Source organism: Platalea leucorodia (assembly GCF_965183815.1).
Source record: "Platalea leucorodia genome assembly, chromosome: 10".
NCBI classification, from domain to species: Eukaryota; Metazoa; Chordata; class Aves; order Pelecaniformes; family Threskiornithidae; genus Platalea; species Platalea leucorodia.
This window is the reverse complement of record NC_138832.1, coordinates 16438406-16462315: the sequence shown is the minus strand read 5'-3', so window position 1 is coordinate 16462315 and position 23910 is coordinate 16438406. Positions and strand designations below refer to the sequence as shown.

The 23910-nt window shown below is 49.5% G+C and overlaps 2 protein-coding genes across 7 annotated transcripts in view; one reads left to right on the top strand and one right to left on the bottom strand.

The window, feature by feature from the left end:
• Nucleotides 1–15112, top strand: part of CD99L2 (CD99 molecule like 2) — a 31222-nt gene extending 16110 nt beyond the window's left edge. Inside the window, exons 2-11 of the mRNA XM_082323598.1 lie at nucleotides 1532–1597; nucleotides 3913–3951; nucleotides 5302–5397; nucleotides 6235–6315; nucleotides 7319–7408; nucleotides 9650–9712; nucleotides 10770–10805; nucleotides 10910–11029; nucleotides 13760–13825; nucleotides 14261–15112. Coding sequence (XP_082179724.1) covers nucleotides 1532–1597; nucleotides 3913–3951; nucleotides 5302–5397; nucleotides 6235–6315; nucleotides 7319–7408; nucleotides 9650–9712; nucleotides 10770–10805; nucleotides 10910–11029; nucleotides 13760–13825; nucleotides 14261–14325 — 722 coding nt within the window. The 3' untranslated portion in view covers nucleotides 14326–15112. The remainder of the gene's footprint in view (nucleotides 1–1531; nucleotides 1598–3912; nucleotides 3952–5301; nucleotides 5398–6234; nucleotides 6316–7318; nucleotides 7409–9649; nucleotides 9713–10769; nucleotides 10806–10909; nucleotides 11030–13759; nucleotides 13826–14260) is intronic.
• A 5111-nt stretch (nucleotides 15113–20223) lies between these two features.
• MTMR1 (myotubularin related protein 1) overlaps nucleotides 20224–23910 on the bottom strand; it is a 41021-nt gene continuing 37334 nt past the window's right edge. For 5 of the 6 annotated variants that reach the window (XM_082322838.1, XM_082322839.1, XM_082322841.1 and 2 more), the window contains one exon: nucleotides 20226–21954. In XM_082322838.1, coding sequence (XP_082178964.1) covers nucleotides 21790–21954 — 165 coding nt within the window. In that variant the 3' untranslated portion in view covers nucleotides 20226–21789. Of the gene's footprint in view, nucleotides 21955–23910 lie in introns of all 6 variants that reach the window. The other variant, XM_082322840.1, reaches the window with a different exon arrangement.

Below are 23910 nucleotides of genomic sequence, written 5' to 3'. Positions count from 1 at the left end.
GCTGTCAGAGCGGGAGAGCATCGCCTGTCTCACGGTGCCAGTATTCTGCCAGCAATGAGGCCCAAGAGGCAAATATTTTGGCAAGGAAGCGGAGGGGCATGCGGGGAGGCTGAGGGTGCGAAGCACAGCCCTGCCGCGCTGCTGTGCTGGGCAGGGGGCTCATCCGCACGCCTCGCTCCGCGGGTCTCACGCCATGGTAACTGGGCTCCACCTGCAACGCGGCATCGCCTGCTGCCGGCCGTTCCTCCGGGCTCACAGGGGAAGCGTCAGCGTCCTTCATCTCGATGAGAAATGCAGCCATGGACTGGGACATGTATTACTTACCCACACCCTCCCCAGCAGTAGCTTAACGCCGAGCGCTTTGCCAGGGGAGAGAAGCCCGTAGCAACTTTCCAGCCATAGACCTTGCATTTAAATCACCCTCAGGTTTGCTGAGTGTACATTTAAATAGACGGCAAATGAAACGAGATGTGATGTGCGAGTAAGTGAAACCGGAGCTGGAGGTGTTGCAGTACTTAGTGACCACTCTCGGTAGAAGTTTTTCACCGAAATGCTGATACCTACTTTCTGATGGACTGGAGCCTTCCCGTTGTTATTGTCCTTGTCAGTAAAGCTTTAAATTTATTCATGAAGCACGCTGGAGCTCAGGTGGCAATAGCTAAATCCATTTAGCAGTAGGAATAAGAGGAAAGCCATTTTAATGTTCTCTTGCAGTGCTGCAGTACTTAGCAAACCCAAAGGATATTAATTACTCAGCATGCTCTGAGATGTAAAAGCATGAATTTATCAAGACAAATACATTCAGAACTAGGGTAAGTCAACAGTAATTAACGCGATGCAAAAAAAAGACAGAGAAAGGAAGGATTAGGTGGCCCTATCGCAGGAGAACACGGTGTAGCGCAGAGTTATCCCCGGGATATTATAAAGTGACTGGAGTTGTGGTGAGGCATCTCTAACAAAAAAACCTGCCTGTGCCTGTCAGGTGTATCCCTGGGATGAGGTTTGGTCCTGGTTTGCGTTACCATGATGCAGGCGGTCTCTGAAATGCTAAGTTGCGCTTGGCAGCCAGCAGCAGCATTTTCGTATGAAGCCTTTGATGTTGGAAGGCACTTGCGAAGAAGAGGTGCATAGGGCGCTTTTGTTTTTCACTGAATTTGTCTGCGCTGTCCCAATGTTTTCATGGTGTTTAGCAAACGTATAATCGTGAGCGCAGCCACAGATGAGTGGCAGCTCGAGAGATGAATTGGTAGGCTCTCCTTGACAAATTTAAGTGTAGCATGTGTTTTTATACTGCATCCATTAGGGCAGACAAATGGAAAATCCAGAGATGACTGCTCTGCAATTTAACAGTCACAGCATTTGGAGAAGGCTGATGTCTTCCTCATCACTGATGATGGGTCAGGTTCAGAAAAAAGCAGAAAGCCCTCTAAAAACTGAAGTAATTTGAGCAAACGAGTCTAGCCGTGCCATATTTAAAGGCGGTTTACTTTGTGTGGAGCAAGTACAACCAGTGCTGATTCTTTGTCTCCAGGTCATGGGGACGTCCGAGATGACTTCAGCCTAGAAGATGCCCTGTACGACCTCAGCACCAAGCAACGTAAGTCACATTTATTTATTCTTTTAAAGAGGAGAAAACAAACAGATGTTAATAGATGCAACTTGTTCTTTGGGATCTGATGCCGGTGGGAGGGTGGTGGAGGATACAGGCAACCTCATCGTCTGCCCGGGGAGATGCGGTGTCCAGGCTTTCCAACAGGTGGGACTGGGGATAGTCCTGGAGAAGATGGTTACCGACCTTGTGCCCTTCGCTTTCTGATTCCCGTGAGCAAACCTCAGAGGCACACCAGTGCTTTGACGTAGCGACAGCACTGACCACATCTTTTTGGCTTCCTTGCCTGCGTTAGTAACACCGACCATCAAACATCCCCCTGTTTGCCTGCAAGATAAGGCATTAACTGCTCTCCTTCTCCAGCCGGTGAGGGCAACCCGCTGAGCCCAGCCAGGCAGGGGCAGCGCTGGGTCCCTCCCTGGTCCCGCTGCACCGCGGTGCTCGGGGAAGGCAAACGGCGCGTTGGGTTGTTACTTTGCTTCACTTAATTTCAAGTGTAACCCGTCAGTTAAAGGAAACTCATTTCGGAAGGGGGTGCCTTGCTGCTGGCATGCTGATATTTAATATTCGGCTTTGAAATATATAATTTTTATGTAAGTCAGGGCCAGGCTGTGTCACGGAGGGGACAGCAGTGCCTGGCAGAGCTCAGCCTCAGGCCTGGCAGAAACAGCGGCGAGGTCAGGGGGCTGGGGGGGGTTTGCAGAGGTCAGGGGGCTGGGGGGGGTTTGCACCACCCTGGGGGGAGGAAATTCAGCGGAGCAGCTCTCATTTTACACCCAAAAGAGAGAACCTCACCGCCAGCGCAGCAGCCGATGGGAGGCGGCTGGTCTCCCTCCCAGGAGCATGTCGCACGCCTCCCCCCAGCGCCGAGGGCTGAGCCCAAGCCGGGTCTGCAGCCGGACACGTCACCGGCTCCCCTTCACTGCCTGGCCACAGAGGCACCGCGGCAGATTTGCAAATGCCAGTGCCCAGGACCCCTCGCTGCCCATCTCTCCCCATGTGCTTCATGGTTACCGTCCCCAGACCCAGCGCCAGGCCGGGGAGTGCTCTGCGAGCGATGCTGGCCCTTGTGATCACCCAAAATACACCTGTGAGTATTTAAGTGAAAGCTATAACAGGCTTTGAAACCTCTTACTTTGTAGTCTAACAACACACAAGCACTTGTGCTGTGTTACGCTGGAGCTTACGCGGAATTAAGAGTCAGGATGCTCCATGCATCTCTCCTGCGGCGTGCCGGGTTCAGCAGGAGGGGGATAGGATAGACCATGGGGTATCAGACTTGGTCACAGGCCCAAGGGATCTCATTTAGGATTTTGCAAGCCCTTTAATACAGTATGTGGGGAGACCTGGTTAGAAACACCTAACAGCCACCTCGTGCAGAGGGAAAGCAGCGTTTCCCCAGGCTGGAGTCCCAGCCGTGAGCGGGGGAAGAGGCAGCGCTGTCCCCGCAGCCTCCCCGGCTGCTGCACGCCGCTCCGGACTTCACCGCATCAGCCCCAGAATAAAAGCAAACGAAGGGTCTGGAGTCGGGTCACAGCAAACTGTACCGGCACGCTGGAAATGAAGTCCAGCAGAAGCGCTCCGGTATTCAGAGGCGCAAATGGAAATTGATGGGAACAGAGCAGCCACAACTCTTGCTCATAATTTATTCATATACTTGGTAATGCTAGCCACTATTAATAGATAGTGGTTTACAAGGGATGGAAAAAAATGAATAATCGACCCCCCTGAAGGCTGACTGTAGCTTGTTTTAGTGCAGAAGCAGGCAGGGAAGCTGGGATCTGAGCATCGGGGTGTCACCAAAATTCCTCCAGCTGACAGGGAACCTCCTGGAGCACTGGAAATTATCTGTCATTTAGCTAACTGACCAGGCAGGGGACAACACAACATTGGCAGCTTACTCTTGTTTTCCACGCTGTTGTGTGCAGTATCTGTCCTTGCTCTGCTTGCTGCTGTCTCCGGGAGTCTTAATTCGGAGCAGTTTATTACAGCTCTCTGCTTTCCGCTTGGCGGGATGCTGCCCCGCACGGAGGCAGCGTTCGGCCCCCACCGCAGCTGTGCCCTGCAGAGCTCTGGGCTCAATCCTGCACGGGGCTGCGGCCGCTCGCCCTCACACACAGGCTCCTTGTGGCCGTGTGCAGGGGGGTTTCACGGCTCTGGACTCCGAGTTTACAAACGCAGACCACCGATGGTCGGCTGGAAAGCTCGTGGTGAAATCTTTGCCCTTTATTCTCAAACCAGAAGTGACACGTTTTCGGTGATGCCTGCGACTAATGTTTTCCTCCCTGTCTGTTTTGTCACAGCCACTCCCAAGGGCCCCAGAAAGCCTGCAGGTGGGACAGGTGAGACCTTCTTGTGTGCATATCGTTTAAGCACAGCGTGGGGTTTGCCTCCCATGGGAGTTTGAACCGTGCAAGTCCCCCTGTGGGGTGCCGGCGTGCATATGCGCACTCCTCCCGTACGGCTGAAGTAAATGCAATATTGGTATTTCTGTCCATGCTGAAGGTGAGTGGCAGTGGAGCATTTACGGCCAAGGCTGAATTTCGCACACTTTGCAGTATCCTAATGGAAAAGACACAAATCACCACTCAGCTACACAAGAGCTTTTGTTTCTGGCCGTGTGGCACCTGCTAGCTTTCCTTCCAGGAGGGAGCCCAGAGGATATTTTCCTTCCTTTTTTTAACTCCCAGATATCCCCGACCTCCACAGAAAGTCCCAGCCTGGTGACATTTCCCCATCCAGGGAAAAATGTCTCTCTGTGCCCGTCAGATCTGCTGGCTGGCCGGCTCCACAGCATCTGCCCCGGTTGAAGAAGCTCCCTTAAATTCACCCAAGTTTCATTGCCGGCAGCTTCTCTGGCTCAGTTCTGGCCAAACATACCCACTTAAAATAGCACGGTCACAAGAGCCGAGGGTTGCTCAACCCCGCCAGAGGACCCTGAAATAAACTCTGCTCACCCCTGCATGAGGATCTTGGCACAAATTTAAGCAAATCTGACTGTCCGGCTCCTTGGCCCCTGTAGTCTTTGCTAGGAACAAGAAAAGGCAAGTGCCAGAAGCAGGCGCAGGGCTTCAGCGTTTGGATCACAGCCCGAACGAGAGGCTGTTTGATCCAATAAACTCTCCCCGGGAAATGGACAGATGCCGAGGCTTCGTCTTGGTGAGTTTCTTCTTCCTCGGGGAGTGCTTTATGGATGAGTGATGGCACCGAGGGGCTCCCGCGGCGGGTTCCAGTGCCCTGGCCCCTCTCCCGTGCATGCTCTGCTCAGCCCAGGGTCACTCACGGATGGCCGTGCAGGGAGCAGAGCGGGACCCAGCCACCGGCTCGATCCCCGCAGCACCTTCTCGTCTGCACCATCTCTTGGGAGGTGCCGCAGAGCACCAGCGGGTCTCCCCCCAAAACGCATTATTTTGGGGTTGCTTGGGCTGGGTGGCAGCCACAACTTGGATTGGGAGAGTTAAATGATGGCCAGGCTGATCTGAAGGCTCTGAAATACGGTTGCGATTGAGCAGCGGAGCAGCTGGGCGCCCTTTTCAGCTCCACGCTCACGTGGGCGTTGGTGGCCTCCAGCAATGGTGCAGCGTTGCTTGCACAGCACCCGCAGAGCTGCCACGCAGGAGATGCGTGCCGAAAGCCTCGCACCATCCTCACAAATGATGAAGGTTTTAACAATCCCTTCTGTCCTGCAACAGGCTTTGATTTGGCTGATTACTTCGACACCCCTCTGGAGACTACCACCAAGCCAGCCAAGCCGACTCCAAAGCCCTTCCCCAGGCCGGGGAAGCCAGGTACTGCGGAGCTCCCTGCGCCCCGGGGAGGGTGTGTGTGTGCTCGCCTTCGGGGCTCCGGACAGGAGAAAACGCTCCCCGAGGCAGCTGGCAGGCTGAGATCAGGCGTTGACAGATGAGGTCCGGCAAGTTTTGGTGACCACCAACAGGTGACTTTAAAAGGTGACCACCTCCTCCTGCTCCGCTGTCATAGCGGAGCTGGCAGAGGAGGCGCTCCAGGCTCTCGCTGACGTGCCAGGAGGGTCGGCACCAGCGTTTCACCATCCTCCCTCCCTCGCTGCCCACGCACCCCTGCCCGAGCCATATGGGCAGGCTTCACCGAGCAGCATTTGTAGAAGTTTTTAACCAGGACGGAGCCGTTAGCTGTTGTTAGGTGGGAGACTTCATCGACAAAGTAGCACATCCTTAAGTATCCTTTCTGCGGCGCCTGGTCCTGCTCCTGCGTGCTGCGGGTGGCTGGCAGGGGTGGCGCGGGGCTGCCCCTGCAGCGGCAGAGCTTCCCACTGGCAGTGTGTTCAGGGGGATTTTTCTGGCAGCCCTGCTTGTCCCATTTTCAAATTCAAGCCCTGCTGACACGTGCCCTGGCTCAGGGGATCCCCGCGAAGGCGCTTGCCACCCACACCGAGGGCTGGAGCATCCCTGGGGCACCGATGGGCAGGGGTGTCCCCGCTGTCAGGGGCGGCTGAAGCTGTGGAGACACCAGAGCCCCGAACCGCCCCAGCGCAGCCCCAGTCTCCCTGCAGGGAGGGCGTTCCCCTCCCAGCGCTTGTCCGAATGCACATTTGAGAGGATAACGTCATTTCTGTCTCTTTTTTTTTTTTTTTAACCTCCCTTCAGACAACAGCCTTTGGGATGTCATCCACACCACCACGACCAAGCGGCCAAAAACTACGAGGGCCCCCCCTAAGCATAACCCAGGTGAGCGTGAGTACCGCAGCCCCCGCAGCTTCACCCTGGCTCTGCCGCAGGCATAGGCTTTGGGATGTGCCGTGACGATGGCGCTGCCCCTCGCCCCGGTATTTCCAGCCTCTAGTCTGTTTGTTCACATGAGACAGCCGGGAAAAAAAAAATAAAAACACCACACGGCAGACAGGGTATCTCGGCGTTGTTACCCTGTGCTTCCCTGGGGGTCTCAGCAGCTCCTGGACCATTTCGCATTCCTCTGCCTGATTTAAGGCTGTGGGCTTGCTGCCCTCCCCGGCACCACGCAGCACACCCAGCCCAGCCGTGCCAGGCTCCACCGGCACACCCGTCCCACGAGCTCAGGCACTGTCAGCCGGGCGCTTTGCTGCCTGCTCAGGCAGAGTTTCAGCAAAACATGCTCCTAGGCTTTAAAAAAAAAAACAAAACATCAATTTTGGATCGGTATAAACTAAGGTGCAAGCTGGCGGGAGGGCTGAGGAGCTTGGGTTGGCTCCATGCCACGGTTTTAGCCACCGTTTAGTGAAGGCAGTAGCTGCTCTGTCAGAGCCGGGCTGCTCCGGGTACCGACTGGGCAGTTCACAGAGGAAAACAGCACCAAGCAATCAAGTCGCAGGCTGCTCCAGCCGGCACGCCAGCACTGCACAGCCGCCTCCTTCCCCTCCGCTGCCCGGGCCCTTGGGAGCGCCTGTTTGTTTGGCTCTGACCTTTTCTACCTTGCTTGATTTATCCAATTGCCTGGCGGTCGAGCCACGGCGCGAGACTGTTTCTGCGGGAAGAACATGACATTTCTCACCACAGCGGTGCGGGGACATGAAACGGGATGGGTTTGGAAGATGTGCCACGGTGCTGCATAGTGAAACCGGGAGATGCTTGTGCCGGGGGCTTCATCTCTTTCCCTGGCACTTTTACCTGGCAAAGCTGAGCATTTCCTCAGTTAATTAATTGCAGAGTTCCCCAGCCTGTGGCCAGCACTGCTAACCCCCGTCTTGTTTTCTAGCAAAGGATCCTGCGGATTTTGACTTGGCTGATGCCCTTGACAAGAATGATGGGAAGGACACTCAGAAGCCAGACATAAGGCCAGGTGAAGGTACGTTGCCTTCCCCTCTTCGTCCTGCTTGCCACCAGCCACACTGTTCCCCGGGACCCGTGGGAGATCCTCCCTGGCCCGTCCTGGGAAGAGGCTCTCACTGCCAGGCTCCATCCCCGCCAAGCGACGGGGTAAGGAGAAACAGCGGCGCTGCCTTGTCCGAGGCTCCTGCCTGCAGCCAGCGCCCCGCTGCCCTGCCCTGCCCGCACAGAGGAGGGGATGTTGCGCAGGCAGCGCAGCCCCTTCCTCCGGGGCCGCGGGGAGGGAAGGAGCCCCCGCCTCCGCCGTCCTCAGCAGAGAGGGGCTCTGCCTAACGACCTGTTGCCTGTCTGCAGGTTTCTTTCCCAGGGTCTCTTCTGACCCATTAAATAGCGGTGATTGTGTTAAGTTCTCCCTCGTCCCCGTACCTGACAGCTATTTAACCGAGGGCATGTGCTGTTGGGGTACGCAGTCATTGCCAAGACATAAATCTAGAGCAGGCTTAAGTCCTGGCATAACATACACTATGGGCTGGGAGATTTTTTTTTCCATCTCTAAAATACTCCGGTGAATGAATCATTTGTCTATGAGGATTGTTCCCTCGAGCACTTGAGCTAGAAAACAGACTTTGCACGGCTAGTTTATTGATGTCGAGATGGCCGTATACCCTGCTCACACGTGTAATTAATAGTCAGATATTTTATTAGATTGTATTAACTAGGTGACTTGTCTGCACTTTGATATTCTGGGCTTGTTGAAGTTTCAGACGCCTGCAGGAAAGGTTGAGGCGTTGAACCGCTGGAACGTGGCACCGGTCACAAACCAGCACACGCGTTTCCCCAGCCTTGCTGCGCCCTGGACTGCCTGGGACCTCTCCAGGTGCTGGCATAGTCAGGGTTTTTTGTCTTTTTACACTCATTACTAAGCCCATAAATCTGTTTTTTGTGGTAAGCTGGTGAATAAGGCACTCTCTTCCAGGCTGTTAGGGCAAAGGTAACCCTTCCCAAGGCGCAGCATCGGAGAAGGAGGAGCCTTTTGCTGGCTCGGCGTTGGGTCTCCTCTCCCATCACACGCCTTGCTGCGCCCCGAGGCTCCCTCTGGGACCGGAGCCGAGGGCTTCAACAGCTCCGCTCATTCAGCCGCTGATTCCCAGACCGTGCTTCTCTGCGCCTATCCTGCACGAATTAAACATTCCCACTACAACTGCGTCCGAGATAACTTTTTCACATGTACCGAGCTGTGCCGGTGCTCAGTTCTTCCACTGGAGCTGCTCTGTCCCTTCGGGAAGGAGGAGAGCCGGCTCCCTGCCTGCAGGGCCCTGGGCCAGGCTGGCTCTGCCAGGGGCTCGCCAGAGGCGGGGCGAGGGCACGCCGGTCCCCGGCAGCGTGGCCACTGCACACACCGACCGCTTCTTCCTCCCTCCTCCTCTGCCAGCTGAGGCCGAGCAGCCAAAACGTTTCAGGAACTCGTATATACGTCAGTCATTTTGGTTAAAAAAAAAAATAATATATATATAGAGAGAGTACTATTTAAACTTTGATTCAGGGGTATTTCTTTCAAGCTAGACTTAAAGTCAATTATTACCTCTTTTATAAGCTTAAAATAATTTGGGGTTAAACCTTTTGTTAACATTTGGTAATTGCGAGAGAAGCAGAACTGCTTATTAACCGGTCCCTGTTCTCGCTGGGGATGGAGCAGTTGGCTGACTGGGAGCCGCTGGTTTAAATGGGCGTGCAAAGCCCTGCTCTGGGCCCTGCTGCAGAGAAAGCCCCACACAGCTCTTCAAAATAGATAGAGAGCTTTGGAGGAAATACCCAAATGAACAGAGCAGCCTCTGCCTGGCAGAGAAACATTTCCCCAGGAGCGGGGCTTGCAGGAGGCCAGTCCCACCCTGGGTGCGTGATGCTCGCAGGTGACCCCCGCCCAGAATCCCCCAAAAGTCCCGTTTCCAGGCCCTGCACATCCAAAGACACGCAGTTTTCGAGATCCCTCTCATCCCAAGCAAGCCACGCACTATTTTTCCTTCCTGTTATGTTGTTTTCTGGGCAGCTCTGGCTGCATTCGCCTTCCCGGGAAGGCGGCTTTGGTGTTTTGCTGGGTGAATTTGGCTTTTGCAGGTTGAGAGGGCGAGGTGCCCCGCTGCCACGGAGCACACGTGAGGCCCGCGCCAGCTCTCCACGGGGAAGCCTGTGGCCGCTACCTCCTGGTGGGGTCACGTCTCCCTTCGGGTGCCAACCACTATTTGTTCTGTTATTTTTAAAGCATTTTCAGACGACGACCTGGCCGGCATCGTGGACGGTGGCTACAGCCCAGACAAGAACAAAGGTAAGCGACCTACGTACGTTCGTTTGCTATAGCAATTGCACCTCGGGCAATAACCACCGCATCAGCCAGCCTCCTAGGAACTGCCTCGTGCGGAGCGGCGCTCGCCTTCTCGATGGGGGTGTGCGCGCGGGGAAGGGGGGTGTCTCAGGGGAGCACGTAGTTTTTGGCCTCCACGGTCGCACCTTGTGCCAGCGCTTATTTTTGATCCTGTGGAGGCTCTGCAGCTCCAGCTGCCACCAGGGCAGATGGGACCCGCATCTCCCCCACCACCCCTGTGCCGCGGGAGGGCACAAGCCTTCATTTGCCATCCACCACGCGACCGCTGATGGTTGAAACAAGGAGGAAAACCAGCAACAATCGGATAAGCCTGCACGTTTGCGAGGATCCACAGCATTAAATGTTAAAAGCAGTTGAGTAAAGAGATGAACACCACAAGCCCAATCAACATTTAATGAATCCCTGTGCCAAGGACAAACCCCATCAGAGGCATTAATACAATGCTGACCTGCTTCCATAAATTCAGGATGTAAGTGAGTCGGTAAGGACCGCAGCTTCCAGCAGGAGCAGCTTTTCCTCCAAGCCCAGTTTCTCCTGGGAAGGTGATATTAAAATAGACTTCAAGCCAAGTGAAGATTCCCTGACATTACGGAGCTTAGCCAGTCGCCTCCCTGTGTCGGCACAAGTATGCTGTGTGACTACCTGACGGCGTTTCATTATCCGCGCGTTACACCGCGAGCGGGGCGGAGGCGAGGTTAACTGTTGTGCAGGTGGAGGCGTCCCTGCGGAGGCTCTCCCCAAAGCTCCCCCCGAGCACGCGTGGCGGGAGAGCAGAGCAGCTTCAGACCCCCCGAGAAGCAAGGATGAGCCACCCCAGGCAGCCAGGCGGAGGCGTGGGCAGCAGGGACGCTGCACCCCGCGGGGCACGCACTGGCCCCCAGCCCAGGGGTGCCCCTGGGGCGGCAGCACCCTGCGCGCCTGCTCCCTCCCGGGCTGCCCGGCACGGCAGCGTGGGGAGCAGAGGGGCGCAGGGCTGCTGACGGGCTCGTGTCTCTTGCAGGTGCCGGGGGCAGCACTGACAGCGACTACGGCGGAGGTGGGTACCACCGGGGCTGCGGGGTCAGCAGTGGGATCGTGGGATGGGATGGGTGGTCTGTGTGCCCCCGCCGCACAGCACCCCACTCTCTCCGCACCCCATAGGTGGAATGGCAGAGACGGGGACGATCGCTGGCATCGCCAGCGCCCTGGCCATGGCGCTCATCGGGGCCGTCTCCAGCTACATCTCCTACCAGCAGAAGAAGTTCTGCTTCAGCATCCAGCGTAAGTCCCCCCCGACCGCCTCAGGGGCGCAGAGCAAGCACCCCCCTCTTTGCTCCCTGAACCCTGCTGCCATTTTCCAGCCTGCAGACAGGAGGGGGTGTCAGGCACCCAGGGGCCCAGGGCTGGCAGAGCAGAGCCCTTCCCTCCCCCCAGCCCCAACCACGGGTTATTGAGCCCCCCGCGCCCCGTCAGGCGTTGCACAGGCAGGACCCCCCCCGCCACAACAGCCCCGGGACCCACTGCCATCCTGGAGGGTGCGCGCGGCCCCTCACACGCACCCGCTGACAGCCACAGCCAAAGACCAAAACACAGACACCAAACAGGGCAAATATGGAAAAAAACACCACACCCCAAAACAAACAAACCAAAAAAAATCCCAAAATCGCAGCAAGAGGTAAAAACTCACAAGGCAGCAGCGAGGGAAGCACAGCGAGCATCTGCGACCACGGCTGTGGGGCCACAAGCGGCCACAGCTGTGGGTGATACAGCCCAGCCCAGCCCTCCCCACCCTCCCACAGGTGTGCAGCGATCACTGCAATTATGTGCAAATGAAGCAGCAAAGCTTCCTAATTCCCAGAAAGCGCCTTTTGCACGAGCTGCCCCATAAAGTTGCTCGGCATGAGCATTGCAGGAGGTGTCCCAACAGCCTTGCCCCACGGCACCAGCCCGGCCACGGTGGGCTCTGGTGGCCTGCTACGGGGTGGTTGCAAACAGCTAGAAAAAGCTCTTTTTAAATTAATCAAATGAAATCTCCTGCGAGTCTCCTTTGCTCTGGGGGAAGGGTGTTCGGGGTTGGAAATTTCTGCTGGAATCCATCTATTTTCCCAGTTGTGCCTGAAACAAACAGGAGCATTTTGGTAAATTAGATCAGCAGGAAAAGTCAAATGAATGTGATGGAATGAAACACCCTTGTATATTCCCCCCACTTAAATGATATTTTGGCAAGAATAAATAATTAAAAAAAAAAGAGTAAAGGCTTTGATGAGGGGGAAGCTGAGAGACACAAAGCCCCAGAAAGGCGGCAGGAAATTAAAGTTAATTATAAAGGAGGATTAATTTAAGCCATCAGACATGGCATGCTGGGCTAATGTCAGGCCTTAGATGCATTGCAATGCATGACAGAAATCTAAGAGCCGTCAGCCACTGCAAAAGTGGCTTTTTATTGAAAAACATAAATTGCATTTGGTGTTATCCCAGCAAAACACATGTCTTGGGGGAGGCAGCAGTGGTGTGTAATGACCACTTGCTTGAAGCATGGAGGAACGGGCTCGGCTTTTTTCCTTGCCCAGCCGTCCTTCTGCGGTGGCGAGGCTGCGGCTCCGTTTCTCAGTTTTGAGCCTTTTCTGACGAGCCTTTGCTGACTGCTTTAAAGGATGTGTACAATGCTGCCTAATATTCTTTATCCCACTCTGTTTCCTTACACCGCATCTCCCGCTCGCTAGCCGTGCCCTGGGCTGGGGCTCGGCCTCTCAGTGTCCCTCTGCCCTGAGGCGCTCGCTGCGCCCGGGCAGGACGGGGCTGTCGGTGCTGCTCCGGCAGCGCCTCTCCTGCCTCCATGGCTTGGCCAGCCACAGACTGCAGTGTCTGTGCTGGCACTTGGGTTTTATGGGGCTTTTTTAGCCAGTTGCAGAAACTTTCCTTCTCTCACGTACCTTGGAGGCTGTGGCTGCCCCGTCGCTGCGTGAGGGCTCCCATGGTGCTGCTTTGCCTCGGCCCCAGCACCGTTCCCTGCCTCCCTCCTTCCCCGTGAGGTACGACTGAGCCCCATCAAAACCCGGTGGTGAGGCAGAGCGGGCACCTGCCACACTTCGTGCTGTGTTTAGATGCATATAAAGTTCAGATGCCTAAAAATTGCACGTTGCATGGCTGCGGGGTGGATTGCCTCAGCCTTCCTTCGCAAACCAGCATGGCCCCCTCCCCTTCCCTGGTCCCTCCCCGACGGGACGTGGGGGTTAGCACAGCACTCCCGTCTCTGCCTCTCTCCAAAGAGGTCCTTTAGAGGAGCTGTAGAGGATGACACAGGTCCGTGGCACACCCCAGACTGTCTTAACTCAATCTTCTGCAGCTCCGAGCTGGACCACGGCAAGCGGTGCCACCCTCTTCCCCTTGCACACCCTCTTGCTGCACCTTGCAGCCACTCGCCTGCCCGGCAGCGCCCAGCCTTGCCCCTTGGCCTGGGCTGCACTTGTTGCAAACATTGACAACTTCTTTGCATTTAAATAAGGGACTTATTCAGGATTTGACACACCCCACTGGGATCCTGCTTCATCACCGCAGCCCTGCTCTAAACTGCTTCTTGCAGCTCTGCGTAACTTAGCTTTTAATCAAGAACGATACCATCTATCTACGCTTAGCTGCAGCCCCGCTGCACAGCAGTCCCGTCGGGAAGACGTACCTGCTCCATGCACTTCTGGCTGAGCGCCTTAGCACGGTAGTTAGCCTTGCTGCCTCGCACAATAGAGATGAAGCAAGAGACTCAGAAACGGGCTGCTGCTCGACGCTGTGCCTTCAAGGCAAGCCTCTGTCGGCACTGTAAAATCCAGCAACGCTTTCTCAGCGCTGTTTATGGTTTACTGATGTTTCTATACTGCTGCTAATGCAGAGGAGGTTGCAAAAAGGCATCTTAGCTTTTACAGCAGATAGGCCCATTACCAGAGTTTTTAAGGCATCAGAGCAAATCATTTTTATTTGCTACCCTCCCATCTCACTGTCTTTATTGTTACTTCTCAGAGGGACTTAACGCGGAATATGTGAAAGGAGAAAACACAGAAGCTGTCGTAAGCGAGGAACCCCAAGGTGAGAACCTTGCATTCCTTACCCTGTCTGTGTCTGGCCACAAAAGCAGCTTTACTGAGGGAATTTCTTCAAGTCCCTCGTGCTGTACTGAGCTGCCGTGTCTCTTTGATGAAGACACCGCGTAGGTGATGCTGCGGCTTTTTGTGAACCACCACCACAGTGGTTTCCCCCTGTATTGCACACAAAGGAAAGCCATGGTAAGAGACCAAGGAGCCCAAGCTGCAAACAGTGGCAGTTAATACTTAGCTTTCATGTTTTCAGCCATCAGGAGTCTCTTATACAAGAGCATGATCCTTCCTCCGGTGACAGATAATCAAGGCTGCTGCAAAGGCTTTTCCAATGTCACATACAACCAGCCGGTACTGGGCACCCATTGCTTGCGCGCTGGTTCCATCGTGTGCTATTGTACTCACAATTTTTTTTCTTTCTCCCCAGTTAAATATTCAGTACTGGAAACACAGTCAGCAGAACCACCAAAACAAGACAGTGCGAAGATGTAAAGCATGACCCAGAGCTAGAAAAGAATCAGTCAGCAGCAAACGGAGATCTTCTTACATGTTTGTAATTTAGCTTTTTATTTAATTTGACTCCAAAGCTATTTAATGTGTACTTTGGCTTGAACTGGCTTCTTATTGCTCTAGGCTTTAGGGTTAGACTGGTAGTATGTGTTTATTTTTTGTAAAGAGGTATATGTTTACATTGAAGTAATATCGTAGGTTTGATGTCCAGTTGTATGCAAACCAACAGAAGGTGCTTCAGTTGTGGTCGATTTTCAATTAAGGGACAAGGTCTTTCCAAGGAGCAGAAGACCTTACAGGTATGGGGACAGTGAAGTGCCTGTACATAGCAATCCAAAGCAAACCATCCAAAGCCCTCCGTAAAGCACCTCCAGCCAACTTCTGCCATCAGCTATGAGCACGTCACTTCCAACGCAGTGATGAAAACTGCACATTTCCTAAAGGATTGCGGTCCTTAGCGTAGCTACACCTAAAAATAAAGTGCCTATGGGCAGGTCCTCGAGTGGGGCCTCGGGCTGAGGCAGGTGGCTCCCTGCTCCGACGCCAGGAGTTGAGGATGCTTCACCACCACGCAGCGCTGGGCTTCTCACCACATAAAAGGACCTGATTTTCATGCCAAGTCATAAATACAGGTAATAGCAGTGGGTGCAGTGTTCACTTTTAGCAAATACTATTTTAATGCTTGGCTATGCCAGAGATCAGAATGGAGCTGAAGCTGCCAAGCGATACAGTTTGTCTGTGTGACATGAGATACCTACCTTGTCACTGAAATGAAAACTCTGTGTCTGGATGCTTCCAAGGACGGGTTCAGATCTCAATCACACTAGAACAAATGACAGATTTAACACAAAATAAACAAAGTAGGTATCTATCTGTTAAGACCTGTGCCACTCACTGCCACAAGAGAAGTCAAGCTCCGCAAGATGCAGTCCCCCCACCTTCTCCTCCAGTCATTAACGCAACTACTGAGAGCCCTCCCTGGCACCTGAGGCAGAAAAAGGCTAGAAAGCTCCGTCCTTTGTGTCACCGACTAGCCTTTAAAAAAGGCAGAATCTCCGGAGAGGATGGGTCCTCCATCGCCGTCCTGCAGCTTTCTGGGGAGCGTCGGGCTGCGAGCGGTGCTCGGCAGGACACTGGGCTACAGCACGGCAGCACCCCGATCCCGCGCGGGCGCTTGTGCAACCCTCTTCAGTGTTGTGGTACCAGGGTCAAGACCTGACCTTCGCTAGCCTGCAAGAATTTGTGTTTATATTTCTAATCCCTCCCCAAGCCTTTTTTATCGCTGCTAAAATGTGGATGCTACCACTTTCTGATACATTTATCCAAATCGGTAATTGCTTAAAAAGCATGCTCTCAAGTGAAGGAAAATTCACTTTACGTGGTGTAAGAGGTACGCGCTATTTATATATAAACCTGAAACGTGTGCATTTTGTACTGTTCCGCAAATCCCATATTTTGTGAATGTGTATTAAAAAAAAAGCCTTTTCAGTTGGATGTACAAATTCACAGCTTTCAGGTAGACACGACTCAGAGAAGGCCTTGCCAGGAGGTGAATCGGCCTAGGAGCATTGCTGCCTAACAGCTCCATTTGAAAGGAAATTGCCTAGTAACACGGTTAAGTATTTTGCAATAGCTGCACAATTCTTTATGCTCTTTTTAACACTTGCATTTTTAAAGCCTTACACTAGCTCTAGCAGAACAGCTACAGTGCTTTCTAGGGGAGATGGGTTCTAGGGGTATACGGTGCCTCGCGTGCATTCAGAACACTTGGCTATGATACCGCTGCAAACTACTGCTGCTTTGGTTTATGAATGTGTTTGGATTAGAAAACAAAAATATGTCATTATTGGCTGCCCGGAGAGTGGAAGCAGGGGAAGCGGCGGCGGGATGCGCTCTGTGCTTGGCTGCTCCCAGGGGCGGCTTTGCGCGGGGAGCGTGCCTGCAGGATCGGGTCACCGCGTGCAGCCCCGCGGGTGCCGACGAAGCCGCGCAGCCGAGTTTGTGTATCCCATCCCCAAACACCGTCGCCTGTTTCTCTTTCTTAGCCAAACACATTTGAACGCTGTAGCATGAAAAATGTTTTTAGAAAGTTATTGTGGAGAAGTGTTACAACACAGCATTGATGAGAACTAGGAGCCGTTTTCCTAGCTTAGATCAAGTGACCGTAATCCCATTCCTCCCTTTGCTGATGACCGTGTTTGCTGTAGACGCAGATCATCGGTTTTATTGCATTTCTTTTACCGTGCCGTCCCTGTTTGGTGGAGAGTGCAATGGAGGGCCCAGCATTGCTTGCAGAATATAGCACCTACTCCTCCTTCAGGAAACTCTTACACCAGAACACAGGAGAAACACGTGTCTCATTCACAAATACTGCAGTTAAAAAGAAAAAAAACCAAAGCTGTTTCACTGAAAAAAAACACACAGTTTTTAGAACTTGGAAGTTGCTCCTTTCCGCAAGGCCTTTACTGTGACGTTGGTGAATACTTACGCCTTAGCGTAATTTCTAGGTATGCGGAAAACCATAAATGCACACACAGTGAAAGAGAGCGCTTTTTAAAAGATTTACAGTAACGGAATTCAAGATGTCTTTCTCTAGGATTTCAACTAGGAAAATATTGACAAATACTGCAGTGAAGAAGTTAAACTTGGTCTTCTCTTCAAGACTCGACAAAAGTCAAAGTCTTAATGTGCTACATGTCAGTAAAGGCTCAAATTCCTTTTCATTGCAGTCTGTCTCCTTCTCCATCTGAACTGCCAGACCAGTCTCCGAGAAAAAGGGAGTTTACCCATCATCTCTATTTTAGGCATTATAGCAACCGAGAGGATTCCTGTGCATTTTCTTAGTAGTGATCCAAGTTCTGAAACAACTGACCCAGCACTGGCCTAACTGCTTCTGTTTAATTAGTATCTAGTCTCTTTAAATCTGGATATGGAATTTTTAAAAATCCTGCACTTTAGGTTCTGTATTCTCATCCTTTATAAAATAAGGCCATAGAACACTGGAAAACTGGGATTTTTCTTTTCATGAGTCTAAAAACTGTATATACAGCTGCTGTGGGAGTTCATGTACTACCTGTGCTGTGAGCTCTTGCCACACCTCACTTCCTCAGCTTAACTAAAGCTATTTTTAATACAACGATCCAGAAAACGTTTCTCAATGACAGAGAAAACAGAGAATTGAAAGAATTTAACTAGCTCTTCTCCTGTTGTTTATTCTATCCATTACGTGCATTTTCCTTTGGCAATACCGTCATAGTTTCTTCACTGGAGATTTGGCAATACTGGAGTAGTTTCTTTGGTTTAGATTCTTCAGTTGAGAATACTCTGACATGAATGTCAGCTGTCTTGGCACTATAAACTCAGTTATTTTCATGCAACCCCACTAATGAACCCTTACAAGTGCTATATTGTCATTCCTAACTACTCATTTGTTGTGATAAAAGTGGAATTAGTCCATAATACCATTTCAAATTCTGAAAAAGTAAGATGAGTCGACAGGCTAAGGCTTCAAAAATCTGCTTCTGCAACAAAGGAGGTTCAGGAACAAATGAAGTTCAGAAACAACGGTATTGTGAAATTACAGAATCCTTTCTTTTGAGTGAAATCCTTACTTAAAAGCGAGGGATATTGTTTGCTGCTGCAGAAGCGATCCGTACCAAATGAAGGCTGAATGTTGCATTGTAAGAAAATAAGATCCGTTTTACTCATGTGCATGTAAGGATCACGGGGGGTAAAAATCAGAATTTGACTACCATTGGAAAACACCAAATAAAACAAGTTGACTCATAAGATGTTTTAGACTTGATTTTTTGTGGGTTTTTTTATGTTGGAAGTAAACTGCAAATGGCGGGCTACATCCTTATTGTACATTGCCTCTTCTAGAACTGCACTAAAGACTTTATTTAGAAAAACAAACCAGACTTTGTGAGAAAACAAGTATCGTTACGAAAACTTTAATTTAACATTAAAAATGAAGTATTTGCACACACACACGCTCTCCTCAGGTCACCCAGCAACTGAACTCCAGGCAGCGCCCTATGTCCCTTTTGCGCTTTTGCTCCTTTTCGCTGCCCTGGGTTTCCTGCAGTTTTCTCTGGATTTTCACGTCCCGTAGATGAATCTCCCAAGCACTGCAAACTATGGTTTTGACCTTTGCATAACGATGCAGTGCTTAGTCTCAGAGTCAGAAAAGGTGGTTTATAGTTCAAACTAGCTAATTCTGACTCGTACTTCTTGTAGAAATAAAATTCTTTCTTCCCAACTGCACAAGATCTGGCAGTAAAAAGATCTCCAATATGATACCCGCATAGTTCAGCATATGTGATCTCTCAGCAAACGGACATTCCCTTTTGCTTTTTAACGTAAATGCTTTGCATGGGGAATAGCCTTAAATTGCCATTTTACTTTGTCCTCTGCCGTGGGGCTCAGTGAATGGGAGCTGTTGATCCCTTATTTCCAGCTTTTAGAAAACCAGCCATTCTTGGTGTTACGGCACCATACAGCATATGAATTAGTAAAGGTTTTCTCGGAAAATAAGAGAAAAATCAAACGCTTCTTGTTTAAAGCTTTAACTCCTTTAAAGGAAGGCTGCCTATGCAGGGAACAAAATCAGGCAGATAGGAGTGTTTACCAGCTTTAAAAGCCTTCTTCCATTTTAACGAAACAACAAAACCCCCACTTTTATCTACAAAGGAGGAAAAAGTGTAGTTCAGCTCTGAAACAGGACTAAAATGGCAAAGTGTCTGATGCTGATGATTCACTTAACTTACTTTACAATCAAAAAATGTTTCGGTTGGTTACGAAGGCTTCAGCCCATTCCGGGACAACAGTCAAATCCTACAGGTCAAATTTAACTGCTTGCTGTCTTTGCACATTCTCTTTATACTCAGCAGAGTCAAAACCAAAAACCAAAGCAAAAGAAGATCCAGCTTTTGAATCAGAAGTTAATAGTGCTGTCCAAGGTGCATTAGACAGGGAACAGGGTTCTGCTCTTTCCTCAACCAGTTCGATACTGCCTTGTTGAAAAATAAAAAATCATGACAGAATTAGTTGTTAAATCCATAGGAAAAAAACTGATTATCAGGAATCAGACTGAGTACAAAGACAGTCACCTCTTCAATATAAAACTATGCTTTAACCAGCATATACGAGCTATATAATACCTTTGAAAATGTCCACGCTAAGTACATACAAAAAGCTCCGTTGTGCTTACGCGTATTCCAGCAGGACCCCTCCCGCAGTGCTCCCCCTTCAGATCAGAGAAGGCTCACGGAGCTGCCTTGAAACTTGTGGAGAAACAGCCAGCCAGTCGGTTGAAATAACTGGTATTCTTCTATGCAAACCCCAGTTCTCAGATTTTAGCTCTAGGAATCTAAGCTTTAAAAATCTCAGAATGCCCAAGCTAATCCAGTCATCACTTTTACAAGAATTATAGAGAAAATGTTGTGATTATTAGCAGCAATAAAGAGGAAAACTTCAAAAGATTTTCTTTAGCACTGCATTTTAGAGATAATGTGCTTTACTTTAATATACAGTTAAAACGTCAAGGAAATCCAAAGTATGGAAGAGTTTAATTCAATACCAGCTCAACATATTTTGGCGATGTAAAATTCACTGCTGGCATAACTGTTCAGCGGAACATTTTTACAGGAAAACATCTTTCATCTATTTATAAAAAGCCTGAGGTTGCTTAAGAGATGCAACATCGCAAGCCTTCCTAAACTTTGTTCTTGTAGGTGAGTATCTGTTATAAAAAACATTCACTATAATAAAAAGGACACGTTGAAATACCCTGCGCTGCACAGTAAACTTGTAAGACTGGATACAGCACATTAGCCTTTCCAGTTGGAGTTGCAGAAGTGCTCAGCAGCTCATCTTACTCGTGAACTATACGCTACATATATGAACGCAGAGGAACAGGAAAGCGCCATCGCATATTAAGAACAAATGCGCGGTAATAAACGAATACTCACAGACAGTAAAAACCACAATCAGCATATAGAATCAATCGGCTCTTAAGAACGGGGCTTAATTCCCACCAGCAGAACGTGGAGCAATACAAACACAAGTCAAAAAGCAGAGCTGCAGTATTTAAGTGCCCTAAGGAGAAGAACCAGATTCTCATGAAACACAGCAAGGAAAACAATCCAGGGAAAACGTTCAGCATGCACCATTGCTGGCCTTCCAAGAACGCCACTGAATAATTTTTCAAAAGGTTGGATGTTATAGTAATCAAATCTCTCTGATATGAATATTGGGGGCGGGGGAGATGAAAGAAAGTTGGGAATGTATATTTTACATGAAAACACCATTAAATTATTCACTTTACAGAAAAAAATGCTAGCAGCAATTTAAAAAACAAAAAGCCAAGAGGCTTTATTTCAAGAAAACCAATTAAGATCATATTATTTAAAAACTTTGTCAAACAAAGTCATTACAAGTTAAGGTCTTCCAAAGAGTCTGGACAGGCAGGATCCATTTTCTGAACTTACAGCTTAAAACCACGGGAGTATGCATATGTTTAACATCACATACACATGTGTATAAATGGACACAGCTTTGCATTTTGTGTGTACACTTTAAAACAAAACACGCTTAACAAAATGTGGAGCTATACAGACTATACAATTTACACAGCTGGGTGTCATTCCAACCCCAAATATTACCATTTGCTAGAAAACAAACTTTGACTTTGTACAAGACTTTGACATGAATAAGTTTACCCCTCGCTCAGGAGGCTGAAACTGAACAATAAGCTAAACAGTCCAAAGACTTTATTTCAAATTGTACAAAAGGCATTAAAAAACCTAAAATACAGGCTTTACCAAATATATTACATCATACAAGTCAGTGTGGTATACTTGATAAATCCAGCTTAACTTCATCCACTTTTAATGGCATATTTAATCGAAATGTAAAACTGACTACACTGGAAAACATTTATTTTAAAACCAATTTCCAAGTGCATTAATTACCTAAAAAATATAAATTGCTCTAGCCAAAAAAAAAAATATATATCTATTACTGAGTGAAATAAGGAGCTCCCATTCAGAAAAAACGTTCTGTGTAAGCATCATGTGGCATTTAATCTGATTCTCTCAACCAGGCATGGTACCCTAGGCAGTGTGAGAGGCATTTTTCTGTCTGCTTGGCAGATGGATTCCTTTTTAGGATGGTTAAATTGTTAGTTGCTCAAAACAAAGTTTAATTTCACAATTGGTGATTTAGCTAGAGATGTCAAAACACATGTGGGAACTGCCAACAAGAAAATACATCCCATCTATTGAAGCTCTTTTTGGCCTCATCATGATAATATCAGACACAGAGTAAGGCATGTAGATCATAGCAATTACAAGTCACTCACAATCCTTTTGTGATGGAAAAAGCATTTCACTCTCCTCTCTGTATTACCTGCCACAAATTTTTTCACATGGCTTTGGTTACACATCACACAGAGGTGTGCACTGGTGTGGCTGAATGGGAAGGAGATGAACCTCTATCAGAGGAGGAAGAAATGGATCGTGTAGCTGCTTCCCGCTGCAAATCTTCAACCTTCTTCTGAAGCTCCGTCCGGATGGCGAGGAGCTCTTTGAGATTTTGATGGATTGGAACCTGCCGGGTGAAGAAAGAAAAGGCTTACTTTGACTCTCATAGTGAGTCATCTTCTCAAGCAATGCTTCCACTGTTTCCTTCAGTAACACAATGAATCCAACACCTATGAATTTCAGTGTATCAGTATTTAGGGAAAGTGTTTCTTCGGTCATTTGAAATGAAACATTTCAGCAAACTGTCCCTTGCTAACACCACGGGTGGCAGGAAACCTATTCAAAAGACTGTCTGCAAATGGTCTTGATGGGATACCAAACATATTCCAATAAATGTATCCCTATCCCTTATCAATACCACTTTCAGTTGAACTTAAAATGCCTTTCCCAGGAACTATTTACCCTGCCTGTTGGGACAGAACTTATGCTGTAAAGAGAGTAGAGTTCACAAAGCTGGCTCCATACGGAGCATCTTGTTACTCTTCTAACCAGGCATCTTTCCAAGAGCCTGACCCCTTCCAGCTTGTCAGTGAGAAAAGTGCTGCAGCCAACTGAATTGTGCTTGTGGTGGACCTCCCGGACTCACACTCCGATAAACCTTTCGTAGAAGTGGGTCAGGTTTCTGCCTCTACTTCTGACAGTGCCCAAAAAACACCAGAGGTGCACCACTCTGCATCAGACTTCTAGGCATTTTTCACACTCATCTGCAACACTCAACTATATCACGGCCAAAGGAAGATGCAAGCCACGATGGGTTTTACAGCTGTATCTGTTATCTCAGACAAGCACAGAGACCTCCCCTTCTTCCAAATGCTACAGAAAGGCCAAAAAAGTTTGACTATAAATTGCTTTTCATTTATTTTATCCTGTAAAAACTCTAATTGTTTACAGCTTTTGGAAAGAGCAAGATGGGAAAATAATTTAATTGGGCTGGCGAGACAATCATGGGGAAATGCAGCAATGGGAAACCTATGGATTGCTAGACGACGTAAGTAATTTATACCCTGGGATTCTGGAACGCCAGGCTCCAGGGAACTGCATTCACCCATGATCGCTTCCTACTGCTTAAAAGTGATTACAGGGCTGGGATGCACACCTGAGCATGAAATTCTCACACGGTGCTACGTGAAGAAGATATCAAAAACCAGAAAGGGTTTCTCTTCTTGCCATCAATACACAGCTCGGTCACAATTTATGTTTTTGTCAATCCAGGCTTTTTAAAGAAAGTTCATCAAAAATCCATGCATTTGATTTTGACATTTTCAAAATCTAACACTGGTGTTTCTGAAACAGGAAAATACCATTTCATTTCTAGCTTAAAAGAATAAAATAGCATCAAACAGTCTGGTTTAGGTCAACATCTTTTTGGCCATATGCTTTTTTCTTGTTTGTGGCTTAGCCCATGAACAGAAACTTCAGCGTATTCACAAAGTGCTGCTCCCAGTACCCTGGGAGTCATCAAATCATCCAGCATGCCATCTACAGCAATTTCAAAAGCGTAACTTCTTGAGTCTTCAGCAGAACAATCGCTGCACACCATCAAGCTCCAGTGACCCCAGAGTCCTGCCTTCGCTATGCACTGAATTCCTTCTCTTCTTGTAATCCTCTCCTGCATCCACCATACAAACTCTTTAGCTGGTGAGGCCACAAGTCTACAGACAACAGCCTCCTTCACTCATCGAACACAAAGCACACCCTCCAGAAAGCCAATCTCATTTTTCTGAGGTGGTCTACAGAAAATGTATACACCTAAAAACACGGCAAAACTCAGTCTGGTGATGAAGTTTTTCCGAAATGCTGTAATACACAGTATGGAAAATTAAAATTTCACTGAAGACCAAGACTTTCTGGAATTAGCACTCCCCTTCTATTTTTTTTTTTCTTTCCTCAAGTAAAAGATCCCTTCCTCATACACTCCCACTTCGGATTTCTTCTTTATGAAGACATTTTCCTGAAACGCTTAGGTCTGTAACAGAGTGATTTACCATTGGTATCATTAGTCACGCAAGCCCTGGGTCACAGG